We start from the raw sequence: 23,890 nt of genomic DNA on the forward strand, positions 1-23,890 counted from the left end.
GCCAATGTCATGTAGCCTATCTTCTTGTAAAATAAGAAAATATACCTTTCTGACCCTCTCCTCTGTCATCAGTTGTGAGTTTACCAATGTCCCACCATGTCCAAGTGCATGTGACCTATTATATTTCTCTCTTAACTTGACTCCGTGCTCAAATGCTGAGGACCATGCAATACCAACTGACTGGCACATCACACTCTACCAGATGGTGTCATTCAGGTGCATTATGGGAGATGGGGAGGGGTGGGGAGCTTGGGGACGGCACACTGCTCCCATGGATTTCCAGACCTTGTTGCCACTACTTATCAATGTAACTCATCTAATGGCATCATGAGGCCGAGTGGACACTATTCCAATTTTTCTGCCACAGAAGAAAATTCCTGGCAGTATTGGAAATTGAACCTGTGTCCTCTGTGTGGTAGTCAGGTGCAATGATCACTAAGCTAACGAGGCAGGGATTATATTTCTTTCAGTGAAGAAAAATTAGTTAAGAAATTATTGTTTAGAAATGGTACAAAACATGTTTACTTTTGGACTTTCATATTCAATCTCAATTACAGAATGGGTTCCTCAGGTTCCAAAGTACAGACATTGCATCTATGGACTTTTCCAGATACATGAAATGTCACTTGAACACCCACAGTGACTTGTTCATCAAACTGTCATTTTGCTTTGTAATTTTCATAAAATTCTAAGAAAATGCCTGCCTCTTTATGGTGAGTTACAACATGCATATGATCCACCTCAGTTACTCACAACAACCTTTTAACACAACTTTTTTCTGGGTCTACATACAGATTCCTGTGCTCTCAATATTCCACTTCTGCACACAATATTGAATACATTTTCACTAACATTTCATCTTACAGAGTGTGCTTCTGCTTGATGACATATGAATCTTCTGCACCACAGCTACTCATACAACCTTAGAACTGACACTGCAGCAGAGAACCATGTAAAAATTACTGTGTAACTGCCCACTAATTTCAGCAGATTCTGTTTCTTTGTGCCTCTATATTATTATGCTCTCCTAAACAATAGCAAATATTTCCCAAAAAATAGGAAACACAGTCAAACAAAATTGTTGAAAATACAGACTTCCTCTTGCATCTCCACCCATAATCACAAGCCACCTTTCTTCATGTAGTAGACGGTACCTCAGCAATTACTATTGCTTTCCTCTCCCTGTTCCATCCAAGAATAGTGCACTGGAAAAAAGACTGGCAGTGACTACCTATATGATTTCTAATTTCTCCCTTGGTAATTTTGTGATGCACAAGTAAGAGGAAATATGTTGCTTGGCTCTTCTACAAATGTATGCTCTTATAATTCCAATAGTAACCCTCTCCGGACACCTATTTGGTTTGCTGAGTATCTCCATTACACTCTTGTACTTATTAATTAATCCTGTCACAAAACAAGCAATTCTTTGCTGTATCTTTTCTATTCGTTCCATTAATACAACCAGATAAGTATCCCAGTCTCACAATTATTATTCAATGATTGGTTGCATGAGTATTTTGTAAATTGCTCTTTTCATGGATGAATTACATTTTCTTAAGATTCTTCCAATAAATTTCAGCCTGGCATCTGCTTTTCCTACAAACAATTTTATATGGTCATTCACCTGTTGGTAGGTACAGATGATTCATTCAGGTTTCTTTTTATGGTTCTTACTGTTTCCAGTGATATATAACTAACAGTGTTGAGCAGTACTAGATTTTTTACCTATTTATGTACATACAAATCACTTATTTACATTCAGTCAACTGCCAGTTGCTGCACAAATCATCAGTCCTGTTAGGGTATTCCTGCTTTTTGCTAGTTTTCTGGCATTGCAGATTACCTTTTTATGTCAATTACATCCCATTGACGATGAATGTTGAGTTGTATCCCAAAGGAAGTCTTGAATCCCATCACAAAATATGGTTCAGTGCTTAGTAAGTTTGTATTTTCTTCAATAAATGACAAGATAGAGCTGTATTAAAAGGTTTCTAGGTGTCAATGAACATGACAGCAACCTGGATGCTGTTTGTTATGGCATGGACAAATAGAGTAGTTGACTTTCACAAGAGTATTGCTTGCAGAATTCTTTTTAATCTGGAAAATGGAGATTTTCATTCTCTAAAAATATCACAGTGCATGAGCATAAAATTGCTGAGTGTCCTTCATTGCTCCAGGGGCCTGCAATAAACTACTGCAAGAAGGGGAGCAAGTTCTTTCACTTACTACTGCAAGAAGGGGAGCAAGTTCTTTCACATAATTTCTGTAGAATCTCACATGTATCTCATCTGCTCTGGATGTGTCTCCACCTGTTGAGCAGTTTCAACTCATTTGCTATTCCAACATTAATTATCTCAATATTTATCATTTCCAAGTTCATGCAGTGATTGAACTGTATTATGACCTTATCATAGTTAAATCATTTTGGAAGACCACTTTCAGTATTTTAGGCTCCTCTTATATTTTGGTGTCAGTATGATCACTGAGCAACTAAATACATGACTTTGATCTGCTTACTGATTTTAAGTATGCCCAAAACTTCTTAATAATATTGGTATGACTGGCTGATAGTATTTTACTTTTGAATTCATTGAACACTTGTCACATTGCTCTCCTTATGATGCGTTTGGCTTCATACAGCTTTTATTTCTCAACAAGGCTTTCAATTTGCTTAAATCTATGACTTTGCTGTCATAGCAGCTTTCTAGGAAGGACATTGTACCAGAGTGACTCTCCCATCCCTTACAATCTTGTGCAGCACATTCATGTCTGTGGCATATAGAACAATGCTTCTAAATTTCATCCATTTGTGCTCCATGTTTTGTTCTCAGGTCAACACATCTGATGTTGACCACTCACATACTCTGCAACTTGTTTCCTGTCACTCCATGCTGATTCAAATCTGTTGCTACTGGGTAGCAGCTCATGTCTGATACTAAGGTCCAACAATGCACCCATTCAACAAGTTTCCACATTCACTTTCTATGCAGAATAATGCTGTACACCAACTCACCACTTTCCACCCATCACCCTCAAATGAGGGTTACATGTTGTGTATCAGGAAACACAGTGACAAAGAGCTTGCCAGGAGATTCCAGCAGCACCAAGGGTTGCCACAGGTGCTTCAACATCACTGCAGCTTAGGGCAGTAGCCTGAAAGCTGTCGACCATGGCCAACACAGCTTCTAGCTGTTTCCAGACTATGGCCAATACACCTTGAATGTGCACACAACAAGCACAGTCCATATCAATTACCCACTATGAAAGTTACATAAGGAAAAATGTTCTAGCCAAAGTAATAAAGGTTAAAAAACTACATGCAGACTGAACAAGAGATCAAAATTATTAATTGCAGTTCTGTTGGTAGCATATATCTATGGTTCTAAAATTAAGATATATACAAAAGTTAAACAAGAAAAATAAAAACTATCTCTGAAGGCTTTTTGACAGAGGTGAACATGATACATACTAAACAATGCCTCAAAAATCAAAGGTAAAAGCTGCTACCTGTGCACTAACCCACTGCACACAATCATATTTTACACAGGCAAACAACAAAACTCAAGTACCAAATGGTTGCCCTACAATGTTCAAACTGCCCTACTATGGCACTGTAGGCAGTGGAAACCTAAGGTACTAAAATTTTTGGACGTGGTAGTACGATTATGCATCTTTGTTCAGTGTTGGTGAAAAATAATTTTATTAAAATGTGCAATCACTAGCAACAATAATCTTACATTAAAAGTATGAATACTATTTTCCTTACAAAAAAGGAGTAATTACTTGTAACAGGCAACACAATCTGCTATGCCTTGATATCGCAACTGTGGATGCACAACTGGCTGTTCCAGCAGAGATGCTGCCTTAATATCCTGCAATACTGTGTGACGCACACTGTGCCAGCACCCTTCAGCTGCCTCAGACTTCAGTGCCAAGTCACTCTCTGGAATACCAGACAGATACGAACATACTGCTGTGTGAAACTCTTCCCCTTGTGACAGCTGACCTGTAAAAAATGGAAGTACTTCTCAAAAACCATTGGCACGCCATTAGATGGTAATAGTCAATAATTATTAAACAGTACACATTAAACCTACAAAACACATATATTTCATGTGAATACCTGAAAAAATGCTTCAAGTATTTACTTTTTATTCATCAGGAATACAAAATGTAAATTATTTTGCATTGAAATGCCTGTAGAAAAAAGTTTCAAACAAAAAGATTGGTAGTGGAATAAAGTCTTACACTTATGAAACTGTTAGAGAAACACTAATGAAATACACATCTGATGTGTAAGCAACAACATAGCAATTTATATAGTGGCAAAGCTATTATAGTAGAGTAGCAAATTAATTTTGTTTCTGCTGCTGGTGATAAAGACTATGAGAGATCACTGTTCCAATATGGTCACTGTATGTGCAGACTTTTTGCCGTCCTGTTCCTGAAAAACAGTGGCCAGGGTGTGCCATCTTGAAGGTAGTCTACATGTTCTTGAGGTGCAGATGCATCCACACTGCGAACAGCAACAATGTCAATAGCCTTCACCACTGCAGAATACTGTGCTCCAGTATGGTGAGGAAGTCATCATTCCACCAAGATACACATACAGCTCCATGAAACCATATGTATAATTGCTGTTATATTTGGGTATACTCTGATACTGTGGCCCTCTGTCATCAGTAACATACTCCACCAAAGCTAAGATGATGTAAAAAACACTGTTACAGATTGGGAAAAAAGTACTAGACACAAACTATACAAAAAATTACCTGCTCAAGATACAGTAATGAATCTGTCAAGTGTGCAAAAAATTACCTATTCGAGATGTAGTAAGAAATTTATCTGTCAAGTGTGCAAAAAACTACCTATTCGAGATGTAGTAAGAAATTTGCCACATACATGCTTCAAATCACAGAAACTAATATTGAAGAACAATGATGTAGAAGGACAGAACACCTTTAATGTAATAGACATGTGGTAAAAGCACTGGAAGAACTCAGTAATCATTGCCTTACAACTGCAGGGGCTCAGCCTCCCAAAGAAAGACTGGACTAAATGCATTCATATCCAAAGTGGCCACACCAGATGCAACATCATGCTTTCTAAGTGGAAACTTGTGAACTGTCCATGTTGTGACTCTGGAGTACCTGAGGATGTCCTAGATGATGTCATAAAAGAGTAACATACAAGAAAATATGGCAGATTGGCTGAGGACTTTACAAAAGCCACACCTCATGCTATGAAGTGCACACAAGATGTGGACACCAATGTGCAGCTAATTAGTCACACATGCTGCAGATCTTAATTCTGTGTGTTATGTGGTATCTATTATGTGGTTTATGTTCTCTTATACATGTTGCGCATTTGTGTTTTTGTTTATTAATGTATTTATATTTGAATATGTGCTGCTGCTCTGTGCCATACGATAAATAAATAAAAGCAAATTAATTATACATTAAGATGAACACACTGAACATTACAACATCCAGAAAGAATTTTATTAAAATCTCACAAAGATGGTGCACAAGTAAGCACAGCAACCTATCTCTTTGGACAGCCAGAAAGGTCCAACTTCAATAATTGGAAAACCATTAAATGAAGGAAAGGTCAAAGCAACTGGTTACATCAAAGCAAGTAAGTAATATTTAATGGTGCAGAATGCTCACCCTCTGGGAAAAAGCTTAGTCATTACATGACGTTTCAGTTTGTACAGAGTGGACTGTTATGCAGTGATGGAAGAGGGACAAGTGCTACAACACACATGTTCTGGACCACTCATTATGACCACAATATAAGATGACCATTGTCTTGTCTTCACGAATTTAATGGACTTCACAGATTTGTCCATCCTCAGAGTGCTATGAGCATGTAAATGCCATTGTTGACATGCTGAGTGGCATAAAGTATGTTACTAAGTAAGTCTTATTTAAACCTGAATCATGTTTATCACAACTCAACTGCTACAGATGCTCTGTGGACCCATACACAATCCAAGGTGTCCATTACTATGTCCATGCCTTCTTTGCTTTCTTGCAGTGACATTTATTAGGTTCTGACTTCAGTATATGGAGGCTTCATATACTACTGAATTATCAAAGTTTGAGATTATGTACAATTCTGCAACTGTAGTAATCTGTGTACTGACACATATCTACTATGCGGTAGGTATTTCATTCCTGTTAGCATTTTCTTGTTGGTGTTGTCATTTTCATAATCAATGCTGTAATAAAAAATTTACAGTACAACTTATGTTGTTGACTTTGCTTATCAATGCCTTTATGAATTCTTCATGAGATGAATTTGGTTAAAATATATTAACTGCAGCCATGCCAATAGCTAGAAAAGATCACGTTTGTCCTCTCCCACAGTTTCTCACATCAGTCACTCAAAGACACAAAACTGGGAACTCTTAACACAGTCTGTATCTTAAGATACAAGAATACTATTAAAATAGTGAGTCTTGCATCGATCTTCTTATGGACACACAAATTTCTACCAACTTTAGACTGTCAACATTTGTGAATTCTATTTTGAACTAAGACTGCAACAATCTCCACTCCTCAGCATTTTCCAAATTTGATTATTAAAACACAGAGGTTCTTTTCCATTCTTAATACACCAACTTGGCTCATATGTCTCAAGAACATGATCAACAATTAGTTTAAACTGATGGTCAGTGAGGGGCAATGGCAGTAAAAGAGAAAGAGAGATGGGTGGAGAGACAAGCAGTGGGAGCAAAAGTGAAAGGAGAAAATGGAAATAAATAATACAGATGGGTGGAAACCATACATAGGCTTGGGGGGTTTATCCATCCACAATGGCAAACTCTAACATCTAGGCATATGTGAGGATACATTTTGTATTGAAATTTTAATCAAGTGCGTGTAGAGGAAAAGTACAAGGGTGAGTCAAATGAAAACCTTGAATTTGTAATAATAAATCAAAATTTCACGCCATTATCCTGTAAGTTGGCAAGCGTGCTACAAACAGTGTGCAGAATGGTCTGTAGGTGGCAGCATAGTGCAGATGTACACATACCGTCGCAGTATCAGTATAAAGATGGCCGCCCCACTTGCGGTTTGCACCAGGGAAGAAAAGCGTTCTGTTGTTCGATTTTTGCATAGTGAATGTGTGAAACCTACTGAAATTCATCGATGCATGAAGGTTCAGAACGGTGATGCATGTTTATCACAGCAGCAAGTCTACAAATGGAGTAGGAAGTTCACAAATGGTGTAACATCAGTGGAAGATGCTCCTCATCCAGGTCAGGCACAACGAGTTGTGACTCCGCAGAACATTGCAGCAGTTGAAGCCATAGTGAAGGAAAACCGTCGAGTGACACTGAATGACACTGAAGCATGTTTACAGATTAGTCATGGGTCAGCACATCACATTTTGCATGATTTGCTCCAGTTTCACAAAGTGTCTGCAAGATGGGTGCCACAGCAGCTGACTCCTGAAACGAGGGAACGACATGTTGATGCTTGTGAAGAACTACTTCAGCACTTTGAACGAGCAGGTGATCGCTTCCTTGCAAGAATCATTACTGGGGACGAAACCTGGGTTCACTTCCACCAACTAGAAATGAAGAGAGCGAGCAAGGAATGACGCCATTCCTTATCACCAAAACCAAAGAAGTTTCGAACAGAACCATCAGCAGGGAAGGTTATGCTGACTCTCTTTTGGGACGAAAAAGGCATCATTTTGGAGCATTACACGCCTAGAGGGACCACTGTCACCAGCGCATCATACACAAATCTCCTAAAAAATCATCTGCGGCCAGCAATCAAATCAAAGTGACGTGGACTGCTGGCATCAGGTGTCCTTTTGCAAAATGACAATGCAAGGCCCCACACTGCCCGTACAACAGTTGCAACAATCACAGACCTGCATTTTGAGTGTCTTCCTCATCCACCGTACTCACCAGACCTTACCCCAAGTGATTTCCATATGTTTGGACCACTCAAAGACGCAACGGGAGGAAAGACGTTCCGTTCTGATGAAGAGGTACGCCACGCAGTGCAGGAGTGGCTGCGCGGACTACCCAAAGAACTTTTTTCTAAAGGAATTTATGCACTTTGTAAGTGCTGGAGGACTTGGATTGAATGTGGGGGAGATTATGTTGAAAAGTGATACAACTCTGTACCACTTCTGTACAATACATAATATTTAAAAAAATATTTAAGGTTTTCATTTGACTCACCCTCTTATGTTGGATCGCCAGAATTTTTGAGCTACGGAGTTATGGTGGAAACATTGACAGTGTGAAAGAAAGACAAACGGAGCCAGTGTAATTGAGAGAGGAGAGACAGCAGTGTGGTATACTGTAAACCAATTGGAGAAAAAGAAGACAGTGGGAGAGAGACATACACTCCTGGAAATGGAAAAAAGAACACATTGACACCGGTGTGTCAGACCCACCATACTTGCTCCGGACACTGCGAGAGGGCTGTACAAGCAATGATCACACGCACGGCACAGCGGACACACTAGGAACCACGGTGTTGGCCATCGAATGGCGCTAGCTGCGCAGCATTTGTGCACCGCCGCCGTCAGTGTCAGCCAGTTTGCCGTGGCATACGGAGCTCCATCGCAGTCTTTAACACTGGTAGCATGCCGCGACAGCGTGGACGTGAACCATATGTGCAGTTGACGGACTTTGAGCGAGGGCGTATAGTGGGCATGCGGGACGCCGGGTGGACGTACCGCCGAATTGCTCAACACGTGGGGCGTGAGGTCTCCACAGTACATCGATGTTGTCGCCAGTGGTCGGCGGAAGGTGCACGTGCCCGTCGACCTGGGACCGGACCGCACGGATGCACGACAAGACCGTAGGATCCTACGCAGTGCCGTAGGAGACCGCACCGCCACTTCCCAGCAAATTAGGGACACTGTTGCTCCTGGGGTATCGGCGAGGACCATTCGCAACCGTCTCCATGAAGCTGGGCTACGGTCCCGCACACCGTTAGGCCGTCTTCCGCTCATGCCCCAACATCGTGCAGCCCGCATCCAGTGGTGTCGCGACAGGTGTGAATGGAGGGACGAATGGAGACGTGTCGTCTTCAGCGATGAGAGTCGCTTCTGCCTTGGTGCCAATGATGGTCGTATGCGTGTTTGGCGCCGTGCAGGTGAGCGCCACAATCAGGACTGCATACGACCGAGGCACACAGGGCCAACACCCGGCATCATGGTGTGGGGAGCGATCTCCTACACTGGCCGTACACCACTGGTGATCGTCGAGGGGACACTGAATAGTGCACGGTACATCCAAACCGTCATAGAACCCATCGTTCTACCATTCCTAGACCGGCAAGGGAACTTGCTGTTCCAACAGGACAATGCACGTCCGCATGTATCCCGTGCCACCCAACGTGCTCTAGAAGGTGTAAGTCAACTACCCTGGCCAGCAAGATCTCCGGATCTGTCCCCCATTGAGCATGTTTGGGACTGGATGAAGCGTCGTCTCACGCGGTCTGCACGTCCAGCACGAACGCTGGTCCAACTGAGGCGCCAGGTGGAAATGGCATGGCAAGCCGTTCCACAGGACTACATCCAGCATCTCTACGATCGTCTCCATGGGAGAATAGCAGCCTGCATTGCTGCGAAAGGTGGATATACACTGTACTAGTGCTGACATTGTGCATGCTCTGTTGCCTGTGTCTATGTGCCTGTGGTTCTGTCAGTGAGATCATGTGATGTATCTGACCCCAGGAATGTGTCAATAAAGTTTCCCCTTCCTGGGACAATGAATTCACGGTGTTCTTATTTCAATTTCCAGGAGTGTATATACACAGTGGCAGTGAGAGGGAGATGCAGAGTAAATAACAAAGACAGACTGGGTAAAAGGATTTAGAATGTCCTCTGTTAAAAGAAAGTGAATATGTTCACATGCAAAAATATTTGGTGAGGTTGGTGAAATGATGATTGGAGCAGCTGGTTTCCCACTTTTCTGTCTTAGTCTTTTAAAGATGAAAACATTCACCTTTCCTGTGTTCTAGGAGAAACATTTTTTCACTGGTGTGTATATGCTAATTGCTTGAAGTCTGTCATATTCGAACTACATGATGTCCATTCATTGTTTAAGTGGGATGCTAATAATTGCTAACTTGCTTTTTCTAACATAAATACTCTTCTAGACTTCTTGATGGATTTATTAACTTTAGTAACCATCGACACTATGACAACATCGTGAACACTAACCTGTCTCTGTACTGACACTGCTGATAAGGTCATGCCTGTTTTTAGCTACAAGGTCTAAAATATTTTCATTGTGTGTGGGCTTTGACACATATAAACAACAAGTAAGTACACGTAGTATGAGGTTAACACAAATTTGTTTGCTGTACAGTTTTTTTCTGGATACTTTGCTCATAGTCACAATTCATTGAAAATGCCCATCTTATGTGTCTCAAATGAGTAAAAATGTTCATTGGAAATATTTTACTGAATTTGCAGTCTTTTCAGTTTTACACTATTTTTGGCAGTCATTTTAAGTTCTTTACAGGCATATTAAGACCATTGGCCATTTTTTGTCTCTGCAGTACAACTTTTGAGCATACTGGTATTTGTATAGGCATGAAAAGTCTACTATACAGAGACAGCACATCATAAAGTTTTCTTGGTAAAAAAACGCTAATTAAAAACATAGTTTGCTGACCATAGAACTCTTGTGATGATCCTAGAACTCTTGCCATGTGTTCATTACGTTAGTTAAAACTACATTTATGCCTCAGACCAGACGTTACATGCATAACCTCTGAATCTCAGTAATGGAAAAGGATATAGAAAAATGTTTCAGAAGCTCCCCAAGAACATCATCTTACGAATATGTGATACAAATTTCGATTATTTGCCTTGAAGAGAAATTATAGAAGTGATCATCCCCACAACTGATACTTTTTGTAATCAAAAATCATGGTTTTTCGGTGTACCTTGATAACAGATACAGATTTCTGAAAATTGGGACAATTGCATTTTTAGGTGAATGTCTAAAGAACATACAGTTAAAATCTGAGCCATCTGCCATGGTTAGTTATTTAGGTAATTGCAGTCCATGGCTCCAAAATGACTAAAAACCAGTTTTTGCAATTTTATGCAAAAGTACAGTAACTTTGAGCCTTTAGAACTCAGTAATAGATACTTATATCGAAAAAAGTTTTGAAGTTCCCTGAGAATATCACCTTACGTACATTTGGTAAAAATTTTGACAATCTTTCGTGAATAGAAATTACAGAGTGGCCATCCCACAATTGGTACTTTTCGCGCCCAAAAATCATGGTTTTTTCGTAGTTTCTCAGGAACCACTCACAAACAAATTGTGCTTTCATAAGCCACGTAAAGTCCACCCTACAGTACTTGTTCAATTCGCCTGGACTGGAGGAAATGTGTAAGGTTTAAATTTTGACTCTTTACTGTAGGATAGTTACAATATGCCTGTTGTTCTGATAGGTATACAAATGGTCACTAAGCCAGGGGCTCTCCACTACCCTTGACCTTTTATCTCTATGATAAGACCCCCTAAAAATGCATTTTTGTGTGTGGCTTTTTGGAACAAATTGGTACCATGTACTGTCATGCATGGACCGATATATGGAATAAGTTAAAGGCTGCCCTTGGTGGCAATAATGACCGAAACCTTAACAATGTTTACCATTGATTAATGCACCACTTCTTACATGGTTCTCTAGGAGACTAGCTTGTCTTTAGGCACGCTCTGCTGCATGCACCTGTTGTCATTCATGGAATTTGTGTTAGTCTGATGCCTTATATGAGATATAATTAGTGATGAATCATTATTAGTAGAGTAATTAGCACAAAATTTTTACTGTGACACAACAGTAATATTATCTCATACTTTATCATGAAAGGAATAATAAGAAACATGTTGATTATTTAGTCAGTTTTGAAATGATCACAGTGGCATTATATGCACCCTCCAAAACATTTGTGTCACTGAATATCAAATTTAAAAAGTGTACCATAATTGTAGGAGTTGTATGCCTGGTGGTAAACTTACACTTGAAGATAAATGTGAGACCACAACACAATCAAATTCTGAGTAAATTATCAACCCTGCTATTAACATTCAATTTTTTTTCATTAAGCGACTGGGCTATACGATATAAAACTTCTACAAATGGTGCTCTCAAGTTATAAGGACACTTGCTTATCATCCAACTAATTCTGTAATAGAATAGTCAAATTTAAGAGGAGATCACCATCATATCACAAACAAAACAATGAATGACAATCTTACTGAAGGTTTACATACTGTTGAAATATAGCAGATAAGAAAAAATAACAAGCATAGAAGTAACACTGATGATATAGATTTCTTGTAGCTCTCACATAAATGTCCAGAGTGAAATTTCTATTTAATTTTCTGCTCTTATATAAGTGATGAACTATTTTCAGAGTTTCCTCTAACCACATTCATTAATGACAAGCAAAATACTTATAACTAAAATTTCTATTCAAGATGTCTCACATTCCACAAGCGGCTGGAACCAACTAAATGTAGTCTAGATTCATTAACAGCAAATCTCTTGGTCAAAATCAAACAATGCAAAATCCAGGATGGAATGTAACAATATTATGAAAACTAAGGTTGCCACTTACCTTATAGCAGAGATGCCGAATTGCAGACAGGCACAACAAAAAGACTGTCACAAATAAGCTTTCACCAAGCAAGGCCTTCATCAAGCATGGACGACAGATACACACGCACACACACACTTATACATGAAAATGCAACTCTCACACACACACACACATGGCTGCAGTTTCCAGCAACTGAAGCCATTCTGTGAGCAGCAGCACCTGTGCATGATAGGAGTTGTGACTGGGTGGGGGTACGGAGGAGGCTGGGGCGGGGAGGGATGGTAGGGTAGAAGTGGAGGACAGTGAAGCGCTGCTGTGGAGCACGCGGGAACGAGGTGCAGAGATGGTAGGGTAGTTATATGCAGTCTGGAGGTTAGACGGAGGGCAAGGGAGAGGTGGTGGGGGATAGCAGAAAAGGAGAGAAGTAAGAAGACTGAATGCGATAGTGGAATGAGGGCTGTGTAATGCTGGAATGGGAACAGGGAAGGGGCCGGATGAGTGAGGACAATGACTAACAAAAGTGAGACCCTGAGGGTTACGGGAATGTAGGATATATTGCAGAGAATGTCCCCCTCTCCCCAACCCTCCATCTAACCTCCCTACTACACATAGCTGCCCTACCTTCTCTCCACCTCCTCCCTGCACACTCCCCAGCACCACTTCAGTGAACCCAAACCTACCCTATAATCCCTCCCCCTCCCACCCCAGCCTCCTCTTTACCCCCACCCAGATGCCACTCCCATCATGCACTGGTGCTGCTGCTGATAGTGTCGCTTCAGTTTCCAGAGACTACAGTCATGAGTATGTGTGTGTGTGTGTGTGTGTGTGTGTGTGTGTGTGTGTGTGTGTGTGTGTGTGTGTCAGATGTCTATTTTTGATGAAGGCCTTGCTGCCCGAAAGCTTATTTGTGACAGTCTTCTTGTTGTGCCTATCTGCGACTCAGCAACTTTCGTTTTCATTACCTCTTTGCCACTTACACAACACAGAGAAAAAGAAAAGACAAACAAAATTACTATTTTAATTTCATTATTATGTCAAACTGCTATTACAGATCTATTATCTTAGTACCCACAGCTTACTATTTTGTAAGTTAAATAAGCAACATACATAAATCACTCCAACCTTGAAGGAAAAATATCAAATGTTCACAGCCCGTAGTCAGGTTTCCTTAATGGATGTAATAATTCTAAGTTCATCTAATATGCTGCACTATCATGAGAGAGAAGCAATTCTGCATGCTCTTACATAGTACATTTGAAGATAAATATGTGGTAAAGTAACTACGGTGCTTGACCCGCTGCAACAGTTGTCCAATGGGATGATGGCACCTGCCTCTCATTCTACTCGAGCTAAACACTACACAAGTTAGTTGTAACATATATTACATTAAGTCATAACAAGTGCACTCATAGTCTCAACATGATGATATTAATTTCAGCTTTGTCTCAGTTCTGCAAAGCTATCTGCTACAGGAAATAATATTAAAAATACAATATTTTATTAATGGATCTACAGAAAAAACATTTTACACTTGCAATATCTTTTCACACAGCAGCACCTATGATGAAAATACAAGAAATAATACACACCAAAAATAGAAGTATATCATTCAGAATGGGAAAAGTGCAACTGCAGGAAAATAGTGCCAGTAAAAGTAATTTAATAACAGCTGCTACAAAGGGAGGATGCACCAACGCATATTGGCTAGTCAGCTTTTTCTCCCCCACCCAACCCCCTCAATCTCTCTTTCCTGGAATTATTTGCACCTTCAGGGTCCATACATGATGGAAACTAACTCACCCAGGAATGACCCTCAGAAGTTAAGTCCCATAGCGCTCAGAGTCATTTGAGCCAGGAATGACCTACTATTGCTCTCTGTAGTAAGATTTCAGCCCAGTTGCTACACAATCACTTACCTTAATATCAGAGGAAAAGTGTGCATCATCTGCCTGTGATACAAGTGCTTTTCACGTTCTCTCTCTCTGTTTGTTGTACTTCAGAGCTGGGAAAAAACTCAGCCGTTGCCTATCTCCAATTCAACAGTGTTTTCATGTTCTACTTATCTGTTGGTTGTACTCTTAGCTGGGAAACCAACACAGTTTTTGTCTAGAAAAACAAGAAAATTACCCCCCCTCCTCCTACTATAAGCCACACTCAAGTTGGTTGATGTACTACGTTGACTGTCATTAATACAGTGCAAGCATTTCAAATCAGTCTCCCTTACCCCAGACCCCCGCCTTCTTTACAAAATAATCATTAAAAAAAGTAAAACACTAATTGAACTGATGGTTGGTTGCAACTTCACAGTGATTTACTATACATGGTCCTGTTGAAGGGGTGTGCCCTTGTCTTCCTCTCACCTTTGAAATGGTCTGACCAGCCAATTATATGGGGGCATAATGTTAAACATGGATACTGAACCATATTGCAACTCAGCATTTTTCACATTAGGAGACACTGACAGAGGTGAAATTGATGACAAGGACTGGCTGCAGATTGAAACCCAGGCCTTTGGATCTGCAGTCTGGCACTTCACCACCGATCCATCACCAGACAGTCATCTCAGTTACCACAAACCTAAAAATCTGACTGATTTTTAAGGTGCTTAATCATGAACTCAGTGGAATGGTGGGCTGATTCTTCATTTCTACTTATAATGTTCACTTGATAAACAATTATGAATACAAATAAAAAGTTAAAAAATTGCAAAATGGATTTTTGCAGCGAGTGGAGGGTGTGTTGTAATGGGTACAACAACCTGTAAGCAAAAGTGTTATAGGAAAATGAATTAACCTACAAAGGTACTTCCTTGTGCATGCATAACACTTTTTCTGATGCAATAACAATTAGCTGAACAGGAGGTACTTTCTACCAAACAAACAAAATTTTGTTGTTACATACACAAATTGGTAGTCTTGTCTGCTTCTGCAAAGGAACTGTTGAATCTGAAAGATAAATAGAAATTAATGTTATCTTTGTGCCTCTTATATGACAGAACTGTCTTGTACACAATGACCGAAATTCAGACCATCATGCTACACCACATACATTAACACTGACTTCTGTGTCTGTAAGTAACTCTGAAAATAAAGAGAAGTTGCAAAAAATTAAATTGTGTATCTTCATATATGTTCACAGACATGGATCATTAGTCCACAGTGAAATAATGTAACTAAAACACAAATTCCCAAATACTAAACAAAAAGACTTTTAATTTCTAATACCATGCTCAGATGATTAAACTTATTTTACTATGTTAATAAATTAAATTTACAAATACATAATTGAATATGTTCAATAGAACATTGAAAATCACGAAAAAAGTAGTTATTATCATCTAATATGTTAAGAATCTTACAGAGCTCAACAAAAACTGGGAACTTGGAAACAAGAAACCACTTACATGATTTATACATACGTACACTTGAAAGATACAAAAATCACATTATCTCTTGAGTTTTGTCTTTCCTGTAGGCAATATCTCATCCCCCCTCACACACACACAAATATATACATACAAACACATTCTCTTCTACTGATTGAGATGTGTAATCACAAGTTTCTCCTGCAAGACTTTTTCTTTTACAATAGTTATCAGTTCTTCAACTGCTATCTTGTACTAATCTGTTCATTTATGCATAAATATTGTACCCAACACTCTCAATGACTGTTTTACATAGCTTAACATTTGTCTACACTTTCAGTGTCATATTAAATGTTCCAGGATCTGTTAACTTGTACTCCATCAACTTGTTCATTCTAGTACATATTTATCATACATTTATTTTCTTGTGTACTCTTTTTCAGTATTTATGCCTGGGGTCTCATTCAACACTAAGAGATTACTGTGGCAGCCACTGAGGGAACAGGCTGTAACCAACTGCAGATTGTGACACACTTTGAAACAGACGATCACCGTCATCTGAGCTCCAAGGTCATACAAGGTGGAATCCAAAATTTTCAGGACTGGTGCTGCCATCTGGAGAGTAGGAGTAGTAGATCTTTGCACCCCTAGGTGGCAACAGCTGCATACCTGATGAATCAGTGTGCGGAGTAGCATTCAGCTGTGAGGGCGTGTTGCATGTCCACAGTGATTTCTGTAATACTCTGTGTTTGGTGTGTGGCGATTTTACGATGGATCCCCGAACAGAACAGCACACATGTATCAAATTCTGTGCAAATCTCAGGAAAAGTGGTACAGAGACCCTTGCAATGATTCAACAATTGTTTAGGGGACAGAGCTTGAGTCGTACGCATGTGTTTGAGTGGCATACTCCGTTCACGGCTGGCCGTACAGACGTCGAAGATGATGCTCACACTGGAAGGCTCGTCAGCCACACAATGCCAGACATTGTTCCAAACTTCAACAATTGGTTCGTGCGCATCGACATCGTACCATTCAAGACCTTACGGATGCAGTGGGTATTGGTTATGGGACATGTCAATGAATGTTGACTGATGAATTGGGCATGCATCGTGTCACCACAGAATTTGTGCCAAGGACCTTGACTGCCGACCAGAAGGCACAGCTTGTTGAAGTGTGCACGGACCTTCATCAGACTGCATCTGATGATCCAACCTTCTTGTCACTGGTTGTCACCAGCAACGAGAGCTGGATTTACCATCATGACCCAGAGACAAAGCAACAACTGTCCCAGTGGAAGAGCCTGGGCTCTCCAAGACCCAAAAAAGCAAGACAGGTGAAGAGCATGATCATCATTTTCTTTGATACCAATGGAATTGTGCACAAAGAATTCCACATACTACTGTGACGTTTTGTGATGGCTCTGTGAAAATGTGCAGCTACGATGGTGCAAACTTTGGTGTCAAGAGAACTGGCTGCTGCATCACAACAATGTGCCCTGCCACACGTCCTTGCTCACCAGGACCTTTTTGGCAAAAAACAATATGGCGGTTGCACTCCACACACTGTACTCGCCAGATTGGCAACTTGCAACTTCACGCTATTCCCAAAAATGAAACTCAAGTTGAAAGGCCATTGGTTCGACACTCTAGAGAGGATTCAAGAAGCATTACTGGCAATGATAAACACCCTCAAAGAACAGGACTTTCAGAAAACGTTTGACCAATGGCAGAAGCACTGGGACCGGTGTGTACGTGAGGATGGGAACTACTTCGAGGGTGATGGTGACCATTAGTCCATATGTAAGGTTTTCTACAGATGGCAGCACCAGTGCCGAAAATTTTGGATAATGCCTCATATTTGGATCATTCCAGCAACTGGCAGAGAAGGCTCAGAACACCAGTCTTGCTTCAGAGGTTTCAAAGAAACTCGTAACCTACAGCACTGTATGCAGAATACATTGTGGCTCTCTCGTTCTTAGGCGAGTGGAAGAAGAGAACAAGAGACTGTGAAGGTTCTGTGACTTCCCAGACTTGCGCCATTGGGCTGAGAACTGTAGGGTACCCCTAAATGGGTCAAGTATGTACTCCACAACAGAGACTGCTGCCCAGGTAGCTGACTCCGTGTGGGGTGCACACATGAGATTTTTAGATTAGGCAACTTACCATCCAGTCCAGATAACAATGGTGTAGAAGACCCAGAAGTATTGATGTAAGATCCAAACAAATGTCTACCACAGGCAACAGTGTTAAATTCCTAGTCATTAACTGCTGAAGCATTCACTACAAAGTGCCAGAGTTTGAACTGCTTCCAAACAGCAGTGAAGCTTACATAATACTAGGTATGGAAAGCTGGTTGAAACCTGAAGTTCACAGCAGAGTGATTTTTGGGAAAAATTTAAGTGTCTTATATCAAAAAGATTTAGGCTAATGGGAAATGGGGGCAGTGCATCTGTCACAGTAAACAAGAACGTCAAATCCACCAAGACAGAAATTGCAGCTGCATGTGAGATTGTTTGAGCAAGACTAAATATGGAGTGGGTAAAAAATTATAATTGGATCCCTGTATCGACCACCAGATTCATCTTTTGATGTGGCCAAAAACTTCAGAGAAAGCCTCAGGTCACTTGTTTGTAAGTTCCCCAATCATACTGAACTCATTGGAGGAGACTTTAATCATCCAGCAAGCAATTGGGGTGATTACAGTTTTGTTAGTGTTGGAAATGACGAAAAATCGTTTCAAATATTAGTGCTTGGGAAACTACCTGGAACAGATAGTTCATAAGCCCACTCATGATGGAAATATATAAGATCTAATGGCAATAAATAGACCTGATCTCTCTGAGGATATCCACATCGAAATTGGTATCAGTGACCATGAGGTAGTTATAGCAACAATGATTACCAAGTACAAAGAGTGACTAAAACAAGTGGAGAGATGTACATTTTCAGCAGACTACATAAAGAAGCACTAGTGTCATATCTCAAAGGGATATTTGAAACTCAGGACAGGAGCATATAGAGGAACTATGGCTCAAGTTTAAAACAACAGCTGACCATGCTCTGGAAATATACACACCCAGTGAAACAGAACACTGCATAATAGGTGTAAAACAAAGCACTGGGTTATAAACAGAGAGATGCTGAAATGAATGTCAATAAGGCAATGGATGAAGCCTTCAATCCTATCATAGCAGAATATTGTCAAATGATCTTTCAGATAACCCACAGAAGTTCTACTTGTATGTAAAGACTGTTAGTGGTACCAAAGTTAGTGTCCAGTGACAGGCAAGACAGAAATTGATATGGGCAGCAGTAAAGCAAAAGCAGAACTGCTATTCTAACTCTGTTTTTCCTTAAAAAGAGTATTAGCCCAATTTAACTCTCATACCACTGAAAAGATGAGTCAAGCAGATAATAGTGTCAATGGCACTGAGAAACAACTGCAATAATTAAGACTGAACAGAGCTCCAGGAACCAGCTGAATCCCTATCAGATTCTGTACTGAATTTGGGACTCAGTTAGTTCCTCTTTTAACTATATAATCTATCACACATACCTCGAACAAAAAACCATGCCCAGAGATTGGAAGAAAGTACAGGTCACATCTGTTTACAAGAAGGGTAGAAAAAAATGATCCACAAATCTACGGTCCAGTATCCTTGGCATCCATTTGTTGTAGAATCTTAGAATATATTCTGAGCTCAAACACGGTGTGATATCATGAACAAAATGACCTCCTCCATGCCAACCAGCATGGATTCCAAAAACACCAATCATGTCACTTTTCTCACGTGACATACTGAAGGCTTTGAACCAAAGCAGTCATGTTGATGCAGTATTTCTTGACTTCCAAAAAGCATTTGACTCTGTATCACATTTACATTTATTATCAAAAGTATGATCATATGGGGTACCAATCAGTGGGGAGGAGACAACACAGTATCTTGGATGAAAAATCACTGATAGATGTAGAAGTAACTTTAGGTTTGCCCCAGGGAAGTGGGATCTTTGCTGATCACGCTGTATGTTTATGACATTGCAGACAAGATTAGTAGTAACTTCACACTTTTCACAGATGCGGCAGCTATCTATAATCAAATACTGTCTGAAAGAAGCCCCAAAAATCTCAGTTAGAACTTGATAAGATTTCAAAGCAGTGCAACAACTGGCAACTTGATTTAAATGTTCAGAAATGTAAAACTGTGCACATCACAAAACAAATAACTATAGTATCCTATGACTATAATATTAATGAGTCACAGATGGAATCAGTCAACTGATACTAACACCTGTGTGTAACACTTCATAGGGATATGAAATGGAATGATCATATAGGCTCAGTCCCCAGTAAAGCAGACTTTGGTTTATTGGTAGAATACTAAGAAAATTGAATCAGTCTACAAAGGAGATTGCTTACAAATAAGTTATTCAACCCCTCCAAGAATATTGCTCAAGTGTGTGGGATCCATATGAAATAGGATAACACCGGACACTGAACATATACAGAGAATGGCAGTGCAAATGGTCACAGGCTTTTTTGACACGTGGGAGAGTGTCACAGAGATGTTGAAAGAACTGAACTGCTCGACTTTGAAGATAGATGTAAAGTATCCTAATAAATCATACTTGCAAATTTTCAAAAATAGACTTTAAATGATGACTCTAGAAACATACTACAACCCCATACCTGTAGCTCCAGCATGGATTGTGAGGACATTAATTACAGTCCACATCGAGGCATTAAAATAGTCATTCTTCCATCATTCCATAAGTGAATGGTATGAGAAAAGCCGTAACAACTGGTAGAATGGGTCATACGCTCTTCCATGCCTTTCATGGTGGTTTGGACAGTGTACATGTAGAGTATCTCCTAGATAATACTTTGTCTCATTTTTAATGTCCCTCTGTAGCAATACATTTCTTTCTATGGTGTATGTTTCTTACTGATATAGAGCACTGCTCCAGATGTACAGTTCTGACTATTTCATTCTCAGTTCTATGCCAACATGGGGGGTCATTAAAGCGTCAACTAAACCAATCTACTTGCCCATTATGTGCAATCTTGTTTCATAGTTAAACAATGAATGAATTTCTTCTAATGTCTTAACATCATTACCTGCTTTTCTACTTCTCTTCAGCACTTTCATTGAGCAAGGTGTCTGCCACAGTGATTTGGTGCTGGATTTTTATGTGAAGTCAGGCCCCTTCTTTTGAAAAGATCATAATAGATTTCCTTCCTCATCCTAGTCCAGTTTGTGCTCCATCTCTAATGACTTCAGCATCAACGGGATGCTAAGAGCACATTTTCATGCCTGTTTCCATGACTTTTAATTTGTTTCATTCAACCTTAACACAAATTATGTGTTATGTAACCTACCAATTTCATGCAACGCTTGTTTTAAAATCTTCCTTTCCTTCAGCTCCACAGCTTTGTCACCTGCGTATTTCATTATTGGTTTTTAAAGTTTCATTTCCATACACAAATTATCTTTACGTTTACTCAGTTTACCTGTAACAACAAACTGCAATCCTGCCTTACATCATTTTGAGTATGAGTTTGTATTTCTTGAGTTCTGGGACTTTCTGCATCAACTTTTTTAACAGTATTATTCACATATCTTTGTATTCCATCCAAATTCTATAGATGATTTCAACAATCTTATCCCAACCTTCTTTGAATTTTCTTTGTTTTCCACTGAATGATACTCTGGTCCCACCCCCCCCCCCCCCCCCCCCCATGAACCATGGACCTTGCCGTTGGTGGGGAGGCTTGCATGCCTCAGCGATACAGATAGCCGTACCGTAGGTACAACCACAACGGAGGGGTATCTGTTGAGAGGCCAGACAAACGTGTGGTTCCTGAAGAGGGGCAGCAGCCTTTTCAGTAGTTGCAAGGGCAACAGTCTGGTTGATTGACTGATCTGGCCTTGTAACAATAACCAAAACGGCCCTGCTGTGCTGGTACTGCGAACGGCTGAAAGCAAGGAGAAACTACGGCCGTAATTTTTCCCGAGGGCATGCAGCTTTACTGTATGATTAAATGATGATGGCGTCCTCTTGGGTAAAATATTCCGGAGGTAAAATAGTCCCCCATTCGGATCTCCGGGCGGGGACTACTCAAGAGGATGTCGTTATCAGGAGAAAGAAAACTGGCGTTCTACGGATCGGAGCGTGGAATGTCAGATCCCTTAATCGGGCAGGTAGGTTAGAAAATTTAAAAAGGGAAATGGATAGGTTAAAGTTAGATATAGTGGGAATTAGTGAAGTTCGGTGGCAGGAGGAACAAGACTTCTGGTCAGGTGACTACAGGGTTATAAACACAAAGTCAAATAGGGGTAATGCAGGAGTAGGTTTAATAATGAATAGGAAAATAGGAATGTGGGTAAGCTACTACAAACAGCATAGTGAACGCATTATTGTGGCCAAGATAGATACGAAGCCCACTCCTACTACAGTAGTACAAGTTTATATGCCAACTAGCTCTGCAGATGACGAAGAAATTGAAGAAATGTATGATGAAATAAAAGAAATTATTCAGATAGTGAAGGGAGACGAAAATTTAATAGTCATGGGTGACTGGAATTTGAGTGTAGGAAAAGGGAGAGAAGGAAACATAGTAGGTGAATATGGATTGGGTGTAAGAAATGAAAGAGGAAGCCGCCTGGTAGAATTTTGCACAGAGCACAGCTTAATAATAGCTAACACTTGGTTTAAGAATCATGATAGAAGGTTGTATACATGGAAGAACCCTGGAGACACTAAAAGGTATCAGATAGATTATGTAATGGTAAGACAGAGATTTACAAACCAGGTTTTAAATTGTAAGACATTTCCAGGGGCAGATGTGGACTCTGACCACAATCTATTGGTTATGACCTGTAGATTAAAACTGAAGAAACTGCAAAAAGGTGGGAATTTAAGGAGATGGAACCTGGATAAACTGAAAGAACCAGAGGTTGTACAGAGTTTCAGGGAGAGCATAAGGGAACAATTGACAGGAATGGGGGAAAGAAATACAGTAGAAGAAGAATGGGTAGCTTTGAGGGATGAAGTAGTAAAGGCAGCAGAGGATCAAGTAGGTAAAAGGACGAAGCCTAGTAGAAATCCTTGGGTAACAGAAGAAATATTGAATTTAATTGATGAGAGGAGAAAATATAAAAATGCAGTAAATGAAGCGGGCAAAAAGGAATACAAACGTCTCATAAATGAGATCGACAGGAAGTGCAAAATGGCTAAGCAGGGATGGCTAGAGGACAAATGTAAGGATGTAGAGGCTTATCTCACTAGAGGTAAGATAGATACTGCCTACAGGAAAATTAAAGAGACCTTTGGAGATAAGAGAACCGCTTGTATGAACATCAAGAGCTCAGATGGAAACCCAGTTCTAAGCAAAGAAGGGAAAGCAGAAAGGTGGAAGGAGTATATAGAGGGTCTATACAAGGGTGATGCACTTGAGGACAATATTATGGAAATGGAAGAGGATGTAGATGAAGATGAAATGGGAGATACGATACTGCGTGAAGAGTTTGACAGAGCACTGAAAGACCTGAGTCGAAACAAGGCCCCCGGAGTAGACAACATTCCATTGGAACTACTGACGGCCTTGGGAGAGCCAGTCCTGACAAAACTCTACCATCTGGTGAGCAAGATGTATGAAACAGGCGAAATACCCTCAGACTTCAAGAAGAATATAATAATTCCAATCCCAAAGAAAGCAGGTGTTGACAGGTGTGAAAATTACCGAACAATCAGTTTAATAAGCCACAGCTGCAAAATACTAACACAAATTCTTTACAGACGAATGGAAAAACTAGTAGAAGCCGACCTCGGGTAAGATCAGTTTGGATTCCGTAGAAATACTGGAACACGTGAGGCAGTACTGACCTTACGACTTATCTTAGAAGAAAGATTAAGGAAAGGC

The 23,890-nt window shown here is 40.2% G+C and overlaps 1 protein-coding gene across 1 annotated transcript in view; it reads right to left on the reverse strand.

The window, feature by feature from the left end:
* LOC126095069 (mitochondrial genome maintenance exonuclease 1-like) overlaps positions 1 to 23,890 on the reverse strand; it is a 54,518-nt gene that overhangs the window by 24,999 nt on the left and 5,629 nt on the right. The window contains exon 2 of the mRNA XM_049909752.1: positions 3,784 to 4,006. Within this exon, the coding sequence (XP_049765709.1) occupies positions 3,784 to 4,006 (223 nt within the window). The remainder of the gene's footprint in view (positions 1 to 3,783; positions 4,007 to 23,890) is intronic.

This window comes from Schistocerca cancellata, chromosome 8 (assembly GCF_023864275.1).
Source record: "Schistocerca cancellata isolate TAMUIC-IGC-003103 chromosome 8, iqSchCanc2.1, whole genome shotgun sequence".
Classification (NCBI taxonomy): Eukaryota; Metazoa; Arthropoda; class Insecta; order Orthoptera; family Acrididae; genus Schistocerca; species Schistocerca cancellata.